A 20,516-nucleotide genomic window follows, 5' to 3' on the forward strand; every position below is an offset into this window, starting at 1 on the left:
TATGGTGGAGTGGAGCCACATAGGTTCACTCTTACGCAGTCATTTAAATGTCAGTCTTGTTCTGAACTTTAAGTTCACGACATTCATGTCAGACTCACAGGGGTATGGATACCCAAACAAAGCAGACATTTTCAGAGCTGCTTGGTGAAGATTCTTACAGTTATCTGTCTCTACTAAGCTCCAGAAATGTTGTTGAGACTTTAACTGCACATTACCTTGAAGTTTTACTAATATATCTTCTTATATAATACACTACCATGGCTGTTCGTTTGTCTGTCCAGGATTTTAAAATCACCTGTAGCTCGCAAGCCATTTCACCTATTGACCTGATATTTGGTACACATATACTATGTGAAGTCTACTATCCGCTTTCGGGGTGATGATTTTTTATTTTATTTTATTGTAGAATCAACTCTCGGCAGGGTGCAACAGGGCGGCCTTGCAGCGCATACATACGTGCATCGTTCTCATTCCCTACCACCTCCATGGTCACATCCCCTACCTCTTCAAATCTTTGATCATTCTTCAGGCAGATTGAAGACTTAAGTGCCAGCTTAAGTGAAAAATTAAAGAAAAACATACTAAGTAATTGCAACACAAAAACTAACTTCATCAGCTTTAACGTGAAAGACGCAGACGAAAGCAGATAAGAAGCGAGCCACTAGGGTGGAGAAAAGAAGAGCTGCTCAGGAAGCAGCAAGTCCATCAACCTCTGAGCAAACGAATGATAAACATACAGAGAAAGAGGATGAAAACTAGGAATGCTCAAGTCAAGTGTATTCACTGCACGTTATCATGCAGGGCGCCGTTACTGGTAATATATAAAATAAAATGTCTGTCTGTCTGCTTTTCACGAGAGAACTTCTTAACGGATTTAGATCGGGTTTTTCCCTATAATTTGTTTGAACGTTCTGGTTGATTTTGTGACTTCTCTCATTTCGCTGTGTATCACATGTTCGCTTGACTTATTTGCGCAAATCCCAGAAACACGCAGCGGGCTGAGAGGGTGTGTGCCTTAACTCCGCTTAGCTAGCGAACGAGAGAACAATTGAATTCAACTTTGTTTGATATTTAAAATGAAGTGTTACTTAGGTCTTGATGAGTTTGAGTCTGGGAAGCGAACCCGGGTCTCCTAACTGTGAGGCAGCAGCGCTACCATGCCGCCCCAAAAAAATCACATACATTTTTGCTTAATTTAATCAAAAGGTCGATTTCACAGAGCTACATAGATAATTTACGATTGTGTTTTATCTCCTGTAAGCTGACATGTTAATGGAATGCTCTTGATGTTCTGCCATATTTCTGGTGTGATCTCAGATGATCGGACAGGCAGAAACAAACTTCTAGAGAGAAAGCTAAAGAGGCGTACAGCTTTCTGATCGTGCAGATGTTATGTGTGTATAAATGTCAAACCTATGTCTTAGTGTATGTGATAACATAAAGAAACTTTAATAAATGTTTAAACAAAACATTAAAGACAAGATATTTTTGTGTGTATGTGTGTGTTTGTGTATTATAAGCTTTCTTCTTTTTTTGTGTAAGTGGTTTGCTTTGAATTTCACTAAAATGTTGTCACACACGTGCGCTTAGGAGGCAGTCAATAAGCTCAATGGTGAGTGAAATATCGCAAGATGAAGGGTTGATATTTGATAATGGTGTCTCTCTCTTTTTTTATCTCCATCAGACAAAAGGAAGAAAAAGAAAAATGCGATGATGGATTCCAAAGATGGCCACCGAAAACGTCACGTCCATCAAACCCAGATGACATCACTTCCGGCTCCGCCCGATGACATCGTTACCAGTTCCACATCACTTCCGGTCCGCCTTTTGATGACGTCACATCCGTCCCACAGCTTTGACGTCATCTCCTGCCAACTCAGTTCCCGTCTCCATTTTTTTTGTCCGTATATAAACGCCATGTTTTCTTGTAACGATTGTCAAACATGATTTATGTTTTTGATCACAAAGAAAGTGTACGCCTTTTTCTTTGTTCTATGGACATTATACGGGGACAGCCCCAAAATCTTTTTTACTTGGGGAAGCCTCTTATTTGAGAAGTAGACTTATCACAATGTTTAAAACAAAAACATTGGAGTTTTATGTTGTACTAATTGCTTGAGCCTTTCCAGTAGCTGCATTTTGAACTATTTTTGGAAACCCTCAACAAGCTTTTATTATTTTCCTCTGAAATCTGCTACCTTAATAGTACCTTAAAAAAATATTAGGAGGTAATAGCAGAAATCAGAACTTATTTGAAAGATTGGCAAGTTATTTAATTTAATAAATAGTTATAAACTAACAGAACAAGATGTGGAGGACAGAAAGATATGGAACAAGATGATCTGCTGTGGCGACCCCTAAAGGGAGCAGCCAAAAGAAGAAGAAGACGTTATAAGCTACTGAGTGTATCAAATAAATTTTAAAATCTTCTTAAATATTTCCACAAGTATTGAAATATTTTAAAGCAGAGAGCATCTTGTTAAAAAAAGAAAACCGCTGGTTTCAGCCATTTTTTTTTAATTAAACGGCAGAAAATCAGTTCTTTCTCATAAATACGACTAATTGTACAGGAACATAAAAAATTCTTATTTAATCCAATATTTTAAGGATGAAAATAAAATCGAAGCTCATCTCTTGAAAACAAGTACAGTTCATTTTGAAGAAAATCATTTAATCGGAATAAATTGCAGGTGAATATAAATTAATGACATGGCCCAAAATACAGTTCAGGTCAAGCAATAGGGCCTCTGTGTGTAAAACAAAAGGATTGTGAATGGTGGACCGTGGATATTAAAGTAAACAGTATTGAGTAAGAAATTGTCACAGGGAGGCCCAGCCTGTTACAGCAGCACCGAGCACAAGGTAGGAATTGACCCAAAGTGTCTTGGGTTATGGGGGCACCAGTCCATTGCAGGATCTGCTCAAGCTCAACTCTTTGAACGTAACAAGGATGTGAGAGGACTAGTGGAGCACAAGACACTCGAAAACCAGGGTTGCTAGATCAGGAGGAATAAATGAGAGGGGGCCATGGACATAAATAAGTGAGGAGAAGGGAAGGACCACAAAACATATGGATAAAGTTCTTATAAAGCAAAAACGTATACAATATTTGCCTTGGAAGAATGAAGACACTACCAAATTGTATAATCAAACTAGCTAACATAGCTGAAATACCCGGCGCTGACTGGGAGGAAAGTAAAGTGTTTTTTTTTTTTTAATTGTTTGAGAAAAATATAATAAAAAAAAAAAAAACACAACTTTCAAAATTTAAATAAACTAACAAACAATGAAGACTCACTAGTGTGCTTGTCTAGCGATCTTGTATGTAGGTTATCATCCAGTTGACGCTCAGAACCGGCCAACTCGATTCAATTTGAAAAGCAACAGGGATGCGGTGGCGCTCAAACATAAAGAATGCTGGCAGTCACCTCCAGTTCGCCCTCTGGTGGTCGTTCCGAGTGTCAACTGGATGATAACACGCATACAAGACCGTAAGATCACCTCCACCCTATCCAGAAGGGGGTGGTGTTGATTTCACCCCAGAGTATTTTTAGTCGACCATTGAGAAACTTGTGTACCAAGTTTCATGAAAATCGCTCCAGCCGTTCGGAAGTGATACTGGAACATACATACACACACAGCCACACACACATTGACTTATATATATATATATATATATATATATATATATATATATATATATATATATATATATATATATATAATAAATACCAAGTTTCATTATCGTAAGTCTGACTTCTGATTCCAAAACTTGTTGTAACGAAAACTGTAACTGAATACTCCCGATATATCTAATGGTCTTCTCACCAAGAAAGTAAGAGAGAACTTCAAAAGTGGAGTGAAAATGCCAAACAGCGGGTAACTGTGTAGGTTCAAGACCGCTGCCATTACCGTGCTCTTTCTAACCACATGCAGAGAGAGGTTCTTGGGAATACAAGTTAGGCGTTAAAATGCATTTGTCCGCACTTACAGAATTAACAACGGTAAAGATCAGAAGGATTTCAAAATTGTAATTGTCGAAATTCTGCACATTTTACCTGGAGGTGTCTGTAAAAGAGGACATGTCGTGAAAAATGATGACGGTTGACAAAGTCAATGATTAATAAGACGAATCACGCCCTTTCATAGAGATTTAGTGACACATTAGCACTATATATACCCTCTCTCGATTGACTCGCCCCTCACAAAACCCCGAAACCTGCGGTTTTCATTCCGACATTTCCCCTTTCAAACTTGTCTGTCGTTCCTTCACCTCTCCTCCTTTTCTTACACGTGTATTTGTTGTCAGTCTTCTCAGTTCGATTGTTTCACTGGTTGCGAGATGGCAGGGGGCAATACTGGTTACATTTTAGTGCCACAGAAAAGAAAGCTCTCCGTGCTGCGTCAAGTGCTGCAAATAGTACGCTGAACGGCTTACCGGTTATCAGTCGATACAGATTTCACGCTTGGAAAAACTTAGTTGATTTTACCACACAATTAGGTGGCGACCCCTCACATACATCTTCGCAACCTAACCCACGTTTTAATAAACATTGCTATAAAGAAATCGACTAAGCCTTCACATAGTAAAAGGTATGCTTATTTCATCAAAACGTACATTAAAAAGGATTTCTTTTTATTGGATCGATACATTGTTTATGCTCTGACTTGTTTTGTACAAAAACACATGACAGTGAATCTATTCATCCATCCATCCATCCATTTTCTAACCCGCTGAATCCGAATACAGGGTCACGGGGGTCTGCTGGAGCCAATCCCAGTCAACACAGGGCACAAGGCAGGAAACAAACCCCGGGCAGGGCGCCAGCCCACCGCTACAGAGAATCTACAGGCTGCAGATTTTGCTATTTTCCCTTGAGACTAAATAAGCCGCTATTCTACTCCACGGAGTCACGGACACGATTGCACACGCACCTTTGTGGTGAGCGCTTCCTCTGTAAAGTCAGTTCCTTTTAAACTCCTTCCAATGTGCGTCTGGGTGGCACAGGTCTTCTTATAAAAATGTCAGAACTTGAGTCGAAAGCAGCGTTGAGAACACATTTTTCAGCCGTGTTTTCCTTCACTTTCGGGGACATCAAAATATACCACTATACGCACGCGCGGCATTAATACTCATGCGCATGCGCACAAATGGAAACGCTGAAAGACTTCATTTCCCGAGTATACCCTTTACTACAGCCATCCGCGAGGTTGTGTTTTTATAAGAAATGCGCTGCGACTATTTGTCGTTGTTAAAGCGTGCCATACAAAGTACACCATTTGCTTCTAATATACAGTCATTTTGGGGAGCTGCAGGAGGCTCAGGCAGTTCACGATCTGTCTGAATGGATTCTTCGTGTCCTCCGGTTTTACTATACGTCTCCAGACCCTTCACGCTAAGCTAAATCGCTACAGTCTGCATTGACTCGTGATCACCTGTCTGGGTTTAAGAGTGGGAGTTTGCCCTTCAATGAACGTCCATCTTATTTCTTTCTTGCTTCCAATTTTGCCGGTATATGCTTAGGACTCTGTGACCCTGGTAAGGATAAACGGGTACAGAAAATTCATGGATCTGAAGACATTCATATAAACCATTTAAGTTCACGGCTCTGCAGTGGGATAAGGGAAATAGAAAATAGTAAATGTCCGGCAGTATTTGCAGAATATCAGTTTGCTAGTTAAATTAAACATTGTTTTTAACAGTATGCTGCTGCAGGAGTATGTGAATTTCCCCTTGGGGATTAATAAAATATCTATCTATCTGTATCTAAATATCGAACATCAGCGTGTATTCAAAACGCACTGACAGCGATACTGATTTAACTAGTAGTGATTTAAACGGAGTGGTGCCTCACGGATCCAGCGTCCTGGGAATTGGATGCAGGATCATAGTCGTTGGAAAATGGTCGTCGTCTACGTGAGGTTTTTCGCCTATTAAGAAGAGGTATGGTGGTTCATTTTTTTATGAAATACTTGTCCATGGACCACGGTGGTGCAGTGGTAGCGCTGCTGCGTCGCAGTTAGGAGACCGGGGTTCGCTTCCCGGGTCGTCACTGCGTGGGTTTCCTCCCACAGTCCAAAGACATGCCGGTTAGGTGGATTGGCGATTCTAAATTGGCCTTAGTGTGTGTTTGTGTGTGTCCTGCAGTGGGATTGGTTCCTGCCCTGTGTTGGCTGGGACTGGCTCCAGTAGACCCCTGTGACCCTGTGTTCGGATTCAGCGGGTTGGAAAATGGATGGATGGATGTCCATGGACCACCTGAGGCCCACAATGTAGCAGTTATTGTATCTGGACGTGGTGATGTTTATATCGACCCTTCATTTATCTACTATCTTACTCTTCTTTATTTATCTGGTGTAGTACAATACTGTATACCCTGCAATTCTTTCTTAAACTCTGTGAAGTCCCTTGAGCATGGAAAAGGCGCTGTATAAATAAAATTTATTATTATTAACCCCTAGAACTTCGTAATTCTTTACACCTTTAAAGGCATTGCAGCTTCTTCGTTTTTGATTTTTTATGTAAGGGATTCCTGCTGGTCTCTGCTTAAGCCATATTATACGGTCATATGAAAAAGAAAGCACTTTATTCTTTATTTGACATACTGTAGGTGGATGTGCCCTCCAGGGGGTGTTTTCTTAGGAGTCCTTCCAGCCATCGGCTCATTTCTCCATGGACTACTCTCAAGCGCTTCAGGGGATCTTTTTTGCCTGCGGCCATTAAGTACTTCATTGCTTCCTCCCTGGCATCCCACCCTTCACCCACAGCCAGAATTTACAGAATGATAATTCAGACTTAAATATTACTTAACATGTAGGAAACTTATTGCATTATATGTTTTATTCTATATTGTACTTTGAGTTGGAATCTGTGTGTTCTACGTTTGTGATACATTATGAATATGAATTTCCCTTTGGGAATTAGTAAAGTCTATCTAATCGAATCAAATACCTCTCAACTGGTCAGTTCCCTCAGGTTTGATGGCTCTCTTCTTCCAACTGCCAAGTTCAGTTGCATTCAGATCAGGACTTCAGAATATTCCAACGTTTTCTTGGGTTCTAGATGTGCTGTATGTTTCATGTCATTACTCTGCTGGAGGAGCCATGACCAGAAACTAAGACTAAGCTTTCTGACACTGGGTTCTACATTTTGCTCCAGATTTCCTTCCAATTCCACTGTCTCCTGCACACACTCAAAGCATCTGATGCTAAAGGCAGCATAACAACCCCCAAACATCAATGAGCCTCCTCCATGTTTCATGTCCTTTCCTTGTACACATTGTCTGCTGTGAACATAGACCTGTGACTTACCAAACAGAAACCAAGGGTTACTCGAACTGAGCTTCAGACGTCCTCTGCTGAGATGGGAGAACCTGTCAGAAGGACAACCATCTCGGGAGCATTCCATCAATCAGAGAAGACACTCTTGAGGAAAAGACACAAGTTTAACCCCTTATACCCTAAGGTGTTTTTTATTTTTTTGCCATTATTACAAGTGAATAACATACCCACAAATGAATGGCTATCATTCTGCTTTTGTCATAAAGGGGCTTCAAATGGCAAAAGAGTAGCGAGTATAAGAGTCCATTTTTAAAAATAAAATCTTTAAATGATTAAAAACCTTTGTTTCACACCAATATCAACTAAATGAAACGCAAAGAAAACTTATTGATTTATCTCCAAAAAACTGGATTTTACATCTAACAACTGATGTTTTATGATACACGGCCCTTGACTCAAGTTTCATTTGTGCCCCAGTCTGTCCACTATCATCGTGCCAAGGTTAGATGTCGCATCCCATGGCAGTGCGAGGCCATCTCCAAGGTTCAATCCCCGTAAGCAATTAGGATCTGCTTCTCGCAAATGTGAGGATGTGGCGGATGTTTGCTGCCTGGCCGACCAAATTGTTACCTGGTAGGTAATCTCCTACTAATGAGAGTGCGATTCAGACTTAAAAAAAGAATATGTATATGTACACACACACACACACACACACACAGTGTACAAAAGTAGGTGTACAGTTGTTTGTATGGAAAAAGCAATGCAGGTTATGATGATTACACCTTTATTATCTGAAAAGAACAGCACAGTGCACTCAGGTAAAATCTTGTAAGGGTTCAAATTGACAGCCTCACGTACTCACAATTGTATACAGTAATCCCTCGCTATATCGCGCTTTGACTTTCGCGGTTTCACTCTATCGCGGATTTTAAATGTAAGCACATCTAAACATATATCACAGATTTTTCACTGGTTCGCCGCTTTCTGCGGACAATGGGTCTTTTAATTTAGGTTACATGCTTCCTCAGTTTGATTGCCCAGTTGATTTCATACAAGGGACGCTATTGGCGGATGGCTTAGAAGCTACCCAATCAGAGCATGTATTGCATATTAACTAAAACTCCTCAATGCTATAAGATATGCTTCCCGGGCCATGCTTGTTTGCTTCTCTCTATCTTTCTCGCTCTCTCTGCCTGACGGAGGGGGTGTGAGCAGAGGGGCTGTTTGCACAGAGGACACGGACGCTCCTCTACAAAATGCCGCTTTATCGCGGTGCTTCTGTATACTTAAAAGCATGTATTGATTTTTTGATTGTTTGCTTTTCTTTGCGAGCGCTCTCTCTGACATTCTCTGCTCCTGACGCGCTCCTTTGAAGATAAGATACGTTTGCTTTCTTTTAATTGTGAGAAAGAACTGTCATCTCTGTCTTGTCATGGAGCACAGTTTAAACGTTTGACTAAAGGGTGTTATTTCATGTCTAGAGGGCTCTAATAATGTTAACAGGGTGGGAGAGTTTATAAGGGCTTAAAATATATAAAAATAACCACACAAACATATGGTTTCTACTTCGCGGATTTTCACCTATCGCGGGGGGGTCTGGAACGCAACCCCCGCGATCGAGGAGGGATTACTGTACCTACTTTTCACCACCCCGTATAATAAATTATATATGGATATACACGTGCGCAATATTTATGAAGCAAAAAGTAAACTTTAACTATCTTATATATAAACGTCTACGTGTGGAAGTCTGTGCGTCTGTCCGGCCCGTATAAGTGCGAGGCTACAGCATGACATTCAAAGAGCCGGCATGGCTGCCCCAAGTTAACGGATCGGAAGAAGAAAGAAGTAGGAGGCTACAGCACGACGTTGAAAGAAAGCAACTCTGTCGCCAAAGTGAAACAAAAGGCAAACTCACTTAGCCGCTAATACACAAGTGAGGCGAGCACATCGGCAGAACGACACGTCGGAGGTGAGAGAAACTCGCTTATCCGCTGATAGACGAGGGGGACGAGCACATCCGCAAAACGAAACCGCCGACTCTACATTTCAATTTTATTTCTGACGATTTCAGTAGTTTCTAGGAGCCCGGGTTTTCTTATAGCACGGGCTTCCACAGCTAGTAAGCCTAACCCTGATTATGAGTACAATTATGTACTCATCCAAACCTTTTTATTTGGAAAATGAATTGTCATGCCAGTCCTTGAAACAATTTCTTTTTCCCCATTAGACACAGTACTAGGGTGTTGTACCGTGTTAGCCATTATGAATGTAGTGAGAAGTCAAGCAAAATGACACCTTTTATTGGCTAACTAAAGCTATTACAATATGCAAGCTTTTGAGACAACTCAGGACCCTTATATTTTGCCAGAAGAAGGGGCCTGAGTGGCCTTTGAAGCTTGCCTATTGTAATCTTTTTAGTTAGCCAATAAAAGGTGCCATTTTGCTTGACTTCTCACTAAGTTAATTTTGGCTAAATGTATTATACACAAATGTGGATTTGTAAAATTTATACCAATCATCATTTTTTATTAACAGTATTCTATAATTCCTAAAAATAATAACCCTAATCGTGCATTTAAATTATCCTGTCCATTTGAACAGTCTGATTTAACTTAAGAATTACTATTCTTGTAATCTTTTTAGTTAGCCAATAAAAGGTGTAATTTTTCTTGACTTCTCACTCCATTAGACACAGCAAATCTTAACATTTTGTGCAATTACTATTATTTTTTTTTTATTAAAATTATTAAAAGCAATCCATACAATAAAGTCCAACTTTACGAAACTAAATTCAATTCAGGTTTTTTCCTGTAGTTCATACATATTTCCGGGCTTCTGCTGCCCCACAAAGTTTTAGTGCTGGGGGTCTCAAACTCGGTCCTGGGGGACCCCTGTGGCTGCAGGTTTTTATTCCAACCAGATTCCTAATCAGTGACAACACCTGATAGCACTGATCTCATTTAATGAGCTGGTTTTATTGATCTTTTATTCTACATTCAGAAAAACGCAGCAGCATGACTTTTACATTTTTTATAAATATTTGTTTGTTTTGCTATAGATTTAAATGTTTAACTCTCTTTTTATTATATTTCGCCCTTTCTCTGTGCAGTTTGCTCCCTTCATTGAATCTTAATAATGACAATTAAAAACAAGCAGAGCAGAAACCCAAGCAAACAACACTCAGTCGTGAAAGGCTGCAACTACTTTAGCGTCAGCCCCCCAAAATAGTAAATAACGGATCAATTAAACAATTAGAACACCTAGAAAAGTAGAATGACAATCAAGATGAAAATACTGTTAAAAAGAAAAAAATACATATAACTGCTTAGTACATTTTAATACTTTTTTTTTTTATACCAAACTTAGTTTTCTAATTTGTATATTGTTCCCAAAACAGGAAATCTGGGAAACAACAGTTCACTTAATTAGCCCAGGAGTCCAATTAAAAACTGATTGGAACAAAAACCTGCAGCCACAGGGGTCCCCCAGGACCGAGTTTGAGAACCCCTGATTTAGTGTGTTTTTATTTATTTCGTTTTTTGTTGTTGCTGTGTTTTTTCTTGCATTTCACTAAGAACTTGCAGACATTTTCATTGCATTTTCTTCCCCTGGGTTGCAGCAGTGCCTCAGACTCCCGCAGGGCTGCGTGGGAGTTGGAGTTTGGAGAAGCCCTATTGGGATCCGGGGGTGCTGTAGGAGGAGCTGCTGAGTCCTTATGGGCAGTTCTTCAACCACACCTGGAAGTGCTGCCGGAAACGAGTAATCTAGCACCTGGAGCACTTGCCGGGTACAATATAAAAGGAGCCAGAGTCGGGAGGAGGAAGACAAAGCTTGACCCAAGGAGTGAAGGAGGAGAAGGAAAAGAGTAAAGGAAGGGATTCATTGTTTGTGCTGTGCTTGTGCCGGGACTGTGCTATACTTGTGGGGAACAGAGAAGGCGTTTCCTACAAGGGAAAAATAAAACTTGTGTGCCATGAACCTGTGTTCCACGAAGGTCTGTGTCGGGTTCAGCTGGCGGCGCCAGCCTGGTGGGCCACAATCTCACACCCTCATACACTTTTATCATAAGAACATCCGTTATCTACGATGGAGCGTTCGATCAGCAGAAAATATGAAGCTGGCGTGTTGGAATGGGCAACAGAAATTGGTAACTGCAATGCTGCAACAAAATTCAAGGTGTCTGAGAAACTGATATGAGACTGGAGGAGGCAAGAAGATGTAAGAAAAAAAAAAAATTAAGTGTATTTTTTGAACAGGCGTATAAGTCAGGGTCTGAGTTTATGCTCGTTTTTCCGGGTTTCAAAACCTGACTTATATGCGAGTATATACAGGTAAATGTTTCAATGAAAGTGAGCAACAGTCAAAGCTGGAATTGCTACCAAAGGGTCTGAGTACTTACTTCTAAGAAGAGGAGAGTTCAGTCTTTGATTTTTATTAAATTTGCAAACCTTTCTGAAAACATGCTTTCACTTTGTTATTAAGGGCTATTGAGTGTAGATTGATGGGGAGAAATGTCACATTTGTCCCATCAAAATCAAATCTACAACACAATAAAGGGTACAGAAAGCAAGGCGGTCCAGTGCTTTCTGAATCCACTGTAAACAGCTTCCACTCGTAGCTCTTAAGCACAATAGCAGCCAGTGTGCCGCCTTCTTAGCATTAACACACAGGCAGCTGCTCAAATATAAGGAGACTTCACTACAACAAAATGAACCTTAAGTGAACATTGCAACACCACTACCATTCCAGTACATGGAATCCCCTAATAATTTGAATTGAAATCTCCTACTTTATATTCTCACACACCTCAAAAAAAAAAAAAAAAAAAAAGGAAAATCTCTAAACACATCAGTGTATCTCATGCTCCTGGTATTCTGGGACAGTGTCGCTGTTAGGGATGGGTACCGGTGTCCGGTGCCATTGTGGAACCGGTGCTGACATGAACGGTAGTAACCAGACCGAAAAGCAGCGCACAATTCGGTGCTTTTTTCCCTGAGAAATCTAGCCAATCACTTCCTTTCCAAGGATAGTAGGCGGGCCCAGGTATGTACGGGTTTTTTTTTTTAGAGCAGAGCTAAAATGCCGAAGCTGAAGCGCTCGAGAGTGTGGCTGTACTTCACAGCAAAAGATATAAACTCAGCAGCCTGCAACAAATGCTTAAAGGTAATAATGTGCAAAGGAGGTAGCACCTCAAATCTAATGAAACACATGGCGTCGCATGGCGTTTTTTTAAAAGCCGAAAAATGCACCGCATTTGATAACTTGCAGCAAGACATCACACCGAGCACATCTACTGCGGGTGTGGTGCCTGTTCTCGGAGTTAGCAACATCCAAGAACCCAAAGAGGAGAGTCCGGCCCCTAGCCCTGCCAGTGTAGCAGAAATGATAACTGATGATGATGATGATGGCAGCAGCACCCGTTCTTCTCTGGGTGAGTAGCTTAATGTTGTTCGTGCAATTTACGTTGAGTAGGCTAACCACGTTATTACATTAATGCATGTAAGGTGAACTAGCAAACACCGTCGTAGTTACATGCGGCTGTCTTCTTGTTTGATGACAGATACTCCCTTCACCCTGGCCAAAAAGGCTAAAATGACGAAAGAAAAAGTGGACGAAATTCATAGGGCAGTGACAAAATTTATAGTCAAAGATCTCCATCCATTTTCAATGGTGGAGTCACCATCATTCAGGTGAAAAATGTTGTATTACTCTTACATAAAAAAATAGACTGTATAATACTGTAAAGGTTAATATGTTCATAGCTGCTTAGCTTTGTAAGTCTTCTCTAAATATTATAAGTAAACTATATTTGAATAAAAGGTGAGCTATATGTTTTTATTTTTTATCTGGAAGAAAAAAATTAATGAAAATTCAAATGTATTTTCTGTTTATTCTGGGAACTGGTTTATATGTTTTATTTATTTTATCCGAAAAAAAGAATAAAATTTCAAGTCAAAAACACTTTCTTTTTTTTTTTATTTGTTTTTTGTTTTTTTTAAAGAGTTTTCTCTTGTGCTGGGCATGCCATCAGCCAAGAGCGATGCCGTATAGCTCCAGAAAAGGCTAATATGATTATCTTCTTGCAAAAAAACTGCTAAACATCACAGGTTTCATGACAAAGTTTGTGTTTTCAATTGTTTAAGCACTGGTTCCAACCAAAGAAGTTATGTTTTATTGACAGAAAGGGCTAGGTTTGTTATAATTTTGTTTAAAAAAAATTACTGGGAAAAATAAAAACGCAAGAGGTTTTTGGACGAAGTTTGTGTTCTTTATTTTTTTAAGCACCGTTCGAGCACCGTTTAAGCACCGGCACCGTTTTGGCACCGGTATCGGATAAAACCTAAACGATACCCATCCCTAGTCGCTGTTCTCTTATAAATGATAGCAATTTGAGAGCAGACAGGCAGAGTGATGCTGAATGAATAAGAAAGTCGGTCTTTAGGACACTTTTTGTGTGTATTTATGTTTAGAATATGATGCCATTGTCTATCAGATTACAGAAAGCATTTTTTTTGTCATATGCATCAATGTTTTACCACCCCTCATTTGACAATATGTGGTGTACTAGAACTATCATTTAAGAGTTTTGTGATTTTTGATCTATTTTGGCAGTAACACTCCTATCAGTTCTCCTTCTTGCCAATGTGAATTTTCATGTGAGCTTCAAGATGGCGGAGTTGGTGAAATTGTTTACCACATTCAGAGCAGCAATGCTGCCCCTTTTTAGCGTGAACTTTCTTGTGTCTCTGCAGGCTGCCCAATTGTGTGAATTGTCTGGAACATTCCGGACAGCCATGTGGCTTCTCCCCCGTGTGAATTCTCATGTGCGCCTGGAGACTGCTTATGAAGGAAAACCGTTTGCCACACTCGGCACAGCGGTGTGGTTTCTCCCCAGTGTGAGATCGCATGTGCGCCCGGATGTAACTTTTTTGTGAGAATTGCTTCCCACATTCGGTACAGTAATGTGGCTTTTCCCCTGTGTGAATCCTCATGTGAGTCTCAAGAATGCTGATGCGTGAGAACTGCCTACCACATTCGCTACATCCATGTGGTTTTTCCCCCGTGTGAATTTGTATGTGTTTCTGAAGACTACTTATTTGTGAAAACTGCTTGCCACATTCAGGGCAACAATGAGGCTTCTCTCCTGTGTGAACTCTCATGTGGGTCTGAAGATTGCTTGGGTGTGAAAATCGCTTTCCACATTCAGAACAGCAGTGTGGCTTTTCTCCAGTGTGTATTCTCATATGCATCAAGAGATTACTTGGGCGTGAGAAGAGTTTCCCACATTCAGAGCAACACGGCAGCTTCCCTCCACTGTGAAACCTCAAATGTACCTGAAGACTCCTTCTGAGTGAGAACTGTTTCCCACACTCCGAGCAGCGATATGGCTTCTCCCCTTTGTAGGTTCTCTTGGACTTCTGTGGAACTGCGTCAACTGAACGTCTAGCGCTACTTGGCAAAGATGCTGCATTGTCATTTTCAGAGTCCCGAGTAACAGATGGCTGAGAGAAGCTGCTATTTTCTTGTAAACCTGTTTAATGAAAGATAGACACAATTAAAATTTAAAAACATATTTGTATATTAAAAAGAAAAAAAAAAACACATGCAAGTTCACATGATTGCCACTTTTATCCCATTGCAATTAAATCAGAAATAGATCTATGCATGCTTTAAGAGTGAAATAACTGTACTGATCAAATGAGATGTAATCATTTAACTTGTATTATTACGCATTGGTAAGAGTAGATGAAAAGATAGTAAGAATAATCACTTTTAAACATTCCCCCCACAACCCCAATAAATGAACGGAGGCTTCGCATTCATTCCCTCATCGTGATGACTTCTACAGACGTTCATCAGTCCAAGCAGGAACAGTTCAGGTTTGCTCTGGGGTGCGTGCGACTTACGAGTATCCACAGTTACACATGTAGGACAGTGGGAAAACAACGGATGTAGCAAGTAAACATCACGGCACGGTTCAAACAAAATGGCTGTTTGGCTTGTCTACACCACAACACTACATTACATGAGTTTCACCATTTGTTAATACCAAAAATAAAATTTATTTAGTGCTTCAGTACTTCCAAAGACAAGGCAAATCTCCCTAGTAATATGATGTGTATGTTTAACAGAGGTGTGCAATCGCCAAAACACACAGTTAGTGAGACAAGCAAAACATCAAACTTAATTAAATACGAATCTGTATACAATGAATTTAAATCATTTGTCAGGCTTTTGAAAGCAAATTACAATTCAATGGTATAACCTGAAAGTAAAAGCATACACCACATATATTTCAGCAGTACGCTGAAGGATGTAATGCTGTCTCAGTTAGAAAATTACCCATTTAGACAGCTGAAGTAATTTTCAAATTCTAGATTTGTGCACAGGCGTCAGCAATAACAAAGTGTGATCACTCACATGAGAAACCTGGAAACATTTGACGAAACCTTGAAAAATGGCAAAACAAAGGCTGTTTAACAGAAGGAGGGAAATAAAAAAAATATATCTCAGGTTTGATCAAACCTGGGAAGCTTTAAAGTTGGAACAAATGTAAAATAAGGAAAGACAGATTTGGAAAATTAAAGCACCAGGAGTTTGAGATGTTTGAGATTTGAATTCATTTGACTCATCCATTACATATTAGTATTTTGCAGTATATTTTTAACCAGCTAACGATACAAATATAAAATCTTACAATAGCAAATACAGTATTACAAACCTAAGAGAGGGTCACTGACAAACCAGACATTCAAAAGCATGTTGTTGCAAAAACATCTTTAAAGAGTTGATTTAAATGGAAATATCCTGAGTTACCTTGGAAATCACTAATTGAACAGTTCAGATATAATCATGCTTGAATTTGTATATTTAGTATGGGTTTAAAGTAGTAGTTTTCAGTTACTGGACAGAAAATGTCAGAATAAAATTAGATTGTGCATGTGCTAAAATTCTTCACAAACTCTACGCTAATATACATCCCAAGATTATAAACCCCACATTTGTTTTTACACTTAGAGAATCCCCATCTCTGTCACATATTAAAATTCAAGCCCTGCATTGTCTTCGATATAAACGTCTATGTGTGGAAGTGTTTGAGTCTGTCCGGCCCGGAAGTGAGAGGTGGAGTCGGGGTAAGGACTCCCCACTGAAAACTTGAGGTTAATACTCAAGAGGCGGGTGGACAAACAAAAATTCTGACAAACTCCAAGCATTAATTATCAAGAATGGGCAGCTGCCATCACTTATGATTTGGCCCAGAAGTTGATTGCCAGCCTGCCAGGGTGAATTGCAAAGGTCTTGAAAAAGAAAGAAGGGCCAACACTACAAATATTGATTCTGTGCATAAACTTCATGTCAATAAAAGTCTTTGAAACTTCTGAAATGATTGTAATTCTACTTTAGTGTACCAGAGAAACATCTGACACAAAGATCTAAAAACACTGCAGCAGCAAACTTGGTATAAACCAACACTTGGATCATTCTCAGAACGTTTGGCCACGATTGTACACCCCTTTCGAAAAGTCACAGAAACCTGAGAATTGAATTCATTTTGCCTGAAGACTGAATGCTCCAATGTCTTTACCCAGTCCTCCCCAAGACCTGGGCCTATGGATTAATGGGTGGGTGATCGAGATTATGGAGTGACCCGCCGAATACTTTCCATGGTAGTGAAAAAACAGGGACAGCTGATTGAAAGTGTTCTCACAGAGTGTCCCCGCTAGATCAGTCAAGTGTTAATGTTATACGCCAGGTACATGCTTCATGTTACTGGGGGCTGTAGGAAAAGACAGTTTGAAAGCCACTGTGGAGAGCAGTCAGGTGGTCAAGGTCATCACAACAGTGGCTTGGCCTGTGTACTGGGGATTAAATTCTGTTCAGAAATAAAAAAATATGCAGAGGAGATATAAAGTGACAACATTACATTTGTTTTCTGAAACATTGCTTTGTTAATGTTCTTTTGCTGTTTCACTTTGCTACATAAATGTAATATCTACCACTATGTCAACTGTATATTATTTCATTTATGGAATTAATTGGTGACTTAAAGAGTGTGAGGTTGTACAGAGGTTGTCACACACTTGTGATTGGGAGACAGCTGAAGGACCTAAATGATAGTAATTCCACGCCAGACCAGGGGGCGGTGAGGTGTGCTGACTGTCTTTCTCGATCTCTTGCAGACCATTCACGGGAAATCTTGCAGGGTTCCAACATCACTGATGATATCACTTCCGGCTCCGGAGTCAATGAAGATGTCATTTCCACCAACAACAATGTCATGATCTTGCATCTTGCCTGAAGAAGGGGCCTGAGTTGCCTCAAAAGCTGGCATATTGTAATCTTTTTAGTTAGCCAATAAAAGGTGCCATTTTGCTTGGCTTTTCTCTACATTCATTATGGCTAACATGGTACAACACCCTAGTACTAAAGCAATAAAATGAAATCTTTTGTCACACACATGAAAGAAGGAGGCAGCTAAAGGGCCTGAGTAATTGCAACACCACCTTTAACCAGGGGGTGGCGGACTGTGCGGATTGTCTTTCTCAGTTACTTCCAGACCATTCCCTGGAAATCCTGCCAGGTTCCAGCACCCTCGATGACGTCACTTCCGGTCCCTGAGATGGCATCACTTCTGTTTCCGGCTTTAAAGATGACGTCACTTCCGGAACGGGCCTTTACAGCCGCCATCCATACTGTCTTTGATCAGTACTGCTTTGGACTCAGTCTTGTAAACACCCTCTTTACAAATTTCTATTTTTGCAGCCCGGACACATTATACGGGTGGCTGCCCCAAAACTTTGTGATGTCTGGCATGTTTAATTGTTACAATGTATATAAACTAATATTTTTTTACTGTACTTAAAGTTCGAATTACACAAAATATACAGAAACAACTTGAACCAAACATAACACCACAGTATGTTCAAAATCTCTTCTCTTATTTCTCAGATTATCATCAATGAGAAAAACGTGAGCCTTTCAAGTCTCAATCCAAAACGCAACTCTAAAGGTGAAGGCCCCCAGCACCATAAATTTTAATATTTCATAACTTACACTTTTCTGCCGGACCATTTAATGAGACTTGTTTCTCTTCCTCGCCACTGTATCTTGCTTTGCCGATGCTGTCGTCACACTTGGGTTCTTCAGTTTTCACATGGACAGAATGCCAGCAAGGAGAATACGTTTCCAGCTGAAAGGACTCCCAATCTGCTTCTGCCTCGTGTTTCACGGCTGGACTCGTCTCAAAACTAGAGTGGTTTTCTGAAGCTTCATCTTCTTTGACTCTATTTACAGTTTCAACATTTTTCACGTTAACGCCGACCAATGCATGTTCAGAACCTTGTCCTTTACTGCACACTGCTACTTGCTCAAAAGCGTTGATTTGTGCATCTGAAGTCCACCATTTACAATCCTCTTGCTTAATGCGGAGGCGGGAACACTCCCATTCTGATCTATCTTCCTTAACCTGAACTGTTTCTTGCTCCATGGTATCAACTTCATTTAAAACCATTTTCTTTTACTTCAAACTGCCATATTTTTCAAGTAGAGTTGTCACAGACCTCAGAATGGGATAAAAAAAAAAAAAAAAACCTGAGTACTGGGAAAGGCAGCCCCTCATTATGACCTCTGCAAAAAGAACAGAAAAAAATGGCATAAAAAAGACAGAAATAAGTAAGAAACCGTAAGCAACTTAAACCTTACAACATTTTTGGAACAAAGCAACCTAAATTTCATCTGTCCAGGATAAAGCTTTCCAATTTTTTTTTACATTTCTCCTCCATAGTGAACAGTAAAAGAAAAATCCCATTCTGAAAACGTTTACCTTGCCATCTCTTTCAGGTCAGTTTTGACCCACCATAGACATGAATGGCTTTTCTGCTGCATTTACAACAGAGTATTGGGGTCTTTTCGAGATGTGGAATGGCCAATTGGGGGAGGCAGCTTGATGGCTGAGGTCTCCAGGACTCTGAACAAATCCAGACATATTATGGGATATCATCTACTGTTGAACTCTGCTTTGTACTTGTAATATTAGATTGCATTGAGGATTACTTGTGTCCTGTTCTGTGTATTTTATTGTATTGTATTGACCCCCTTCTTTCTGATACCCACTGCACGCCCAAACTACCTGGAAAGGGGTCTCTTTTTGAACTGCCTTTCTCAAGGTTTCTTCCATTTATTTCCTTGCAAGGGTTTTTTGGGAGTTTTTTCCTTGTTGTCTTGGAGAGTCAAGGCTGGGGGGCTGTCAAGAGGCAGGGCCTGTTAAAGCCCATTGCGGCACTTCTTGTGTGATTTTGGACTATACAAAAATAAATTGTATTGTATATTCATAATGGAATAAAATATCAGCAGTCCGTGTCACATTACTCTGGTGGAAGAATTTTCAGAATGCCACCTCTACATTTATTTTTAGTATTCTTCATATTGTAAAAAAAATTCCCTCAAAAAAAGCAAAAGCATCTTAAACACATTTTACTAATCCATGTGGTATTCTTTTTTTTATTTCATTGATTTTAGATAGATAGATAGATAGATAGATAGATAGATAGATAGATAGATAGATAGATAGATAGATAGATAGATAGATAGATAGATAGATAGATACTTTATTAATCCCAAGGGGAAATTTTATTAAAATCAAATAACATTCCATAAACATAATTCAAGTTTTACCAAAAAAAAAAGGTACCCAGATACCCACCCCTAAGGCAGACAGCTTGGCCAGCAGAGAAACACTTTAAGCTAGTAAAGAAAAATGAATAGATAAATTAATAAATGAATACAGAAAAATGGAGTAAAAGAGAGGAGAGAATCAGCTTCTTCAATTTAAAAGCTTATTGTAAAATAGTATTGGTATTATAAAATGGTACTGATCAGATCCTGCCAGGTTTCAAAAAAGTTCTGCACAGATCCTCTAAGTGGGTATTTGATTTTTCCCATTTCAAGTAATATATAACATCAGTGACCCACTGACTTAGAAGAGGAGAGTTAGGATTCTTCTAGTGGAACAAGATAAGTCTACGTGCCAATAGTGTAGTAAAGACAATTCTAGTTTGTTTGTTCTTCTCTACTTTAAGCCCATCTGGAAGAACCCCAAACACAGCTGTTAGAGGGTTAGGAGGGATTGTGACACCAAGGCTGTCTGAGAGGCATTTAAAGATTTTGGTCCAGAATGATGTTAATTTGGTGCAGGCCCAAAACATGTTACCCAGTGAGGCTGGAGCTCGATT

The 20,516-nt window shown here is 39.8% G+C and overlaps 1 protein-coding gene across 1 annotated transcript in view; it reads right to left on the minus strand.

Moving 5' to 3' along the window:
• The window catches only part of LOC120528883 (zinc finger protein 160-like), a 56,965-nt gene that overhangs the window by 27,396 nt on the left and 9,053 nt on the right, over positions 1-20,516 (minus strand). The window contains exons 2-4 of the mRNA XM_039752959.1: positions 18,340-18,912; positions 13,910-14,815; positions 12,817-12,871 (exon numbers count right to left, since the gene is read on the minus strand). Of these exons, the coding sequence (XP_039608893.1) occupies positions 12,817-12,871; positions 13,910-14,815; positions 18,340-18,796 (1,418 nt within the window). The 5' untranslated portion in view covers positions 18,797-18,912. The remainder of the gene's footprint in view (positions 1-12,816; positions 12,872-13,909; positions 14,816-18,339; positions 18,913-20,516) is intronic.

This window comes from Polypterus senegalus, chromosome 4 (genome assembly GCF_016835505.1).
Source record: "Polypterus senegalus isolate Bchr_013 chromosome 4, ASM1683550v1, whole genome shotgun sequence".
Classification (NCBI taxonomy): domain Eukaryota; kingdom Metazoa; phylum Chordata; class Cladistia; order Polypteriformes; family Polypteridae; genus Polypterus; species Polypterus senegalus.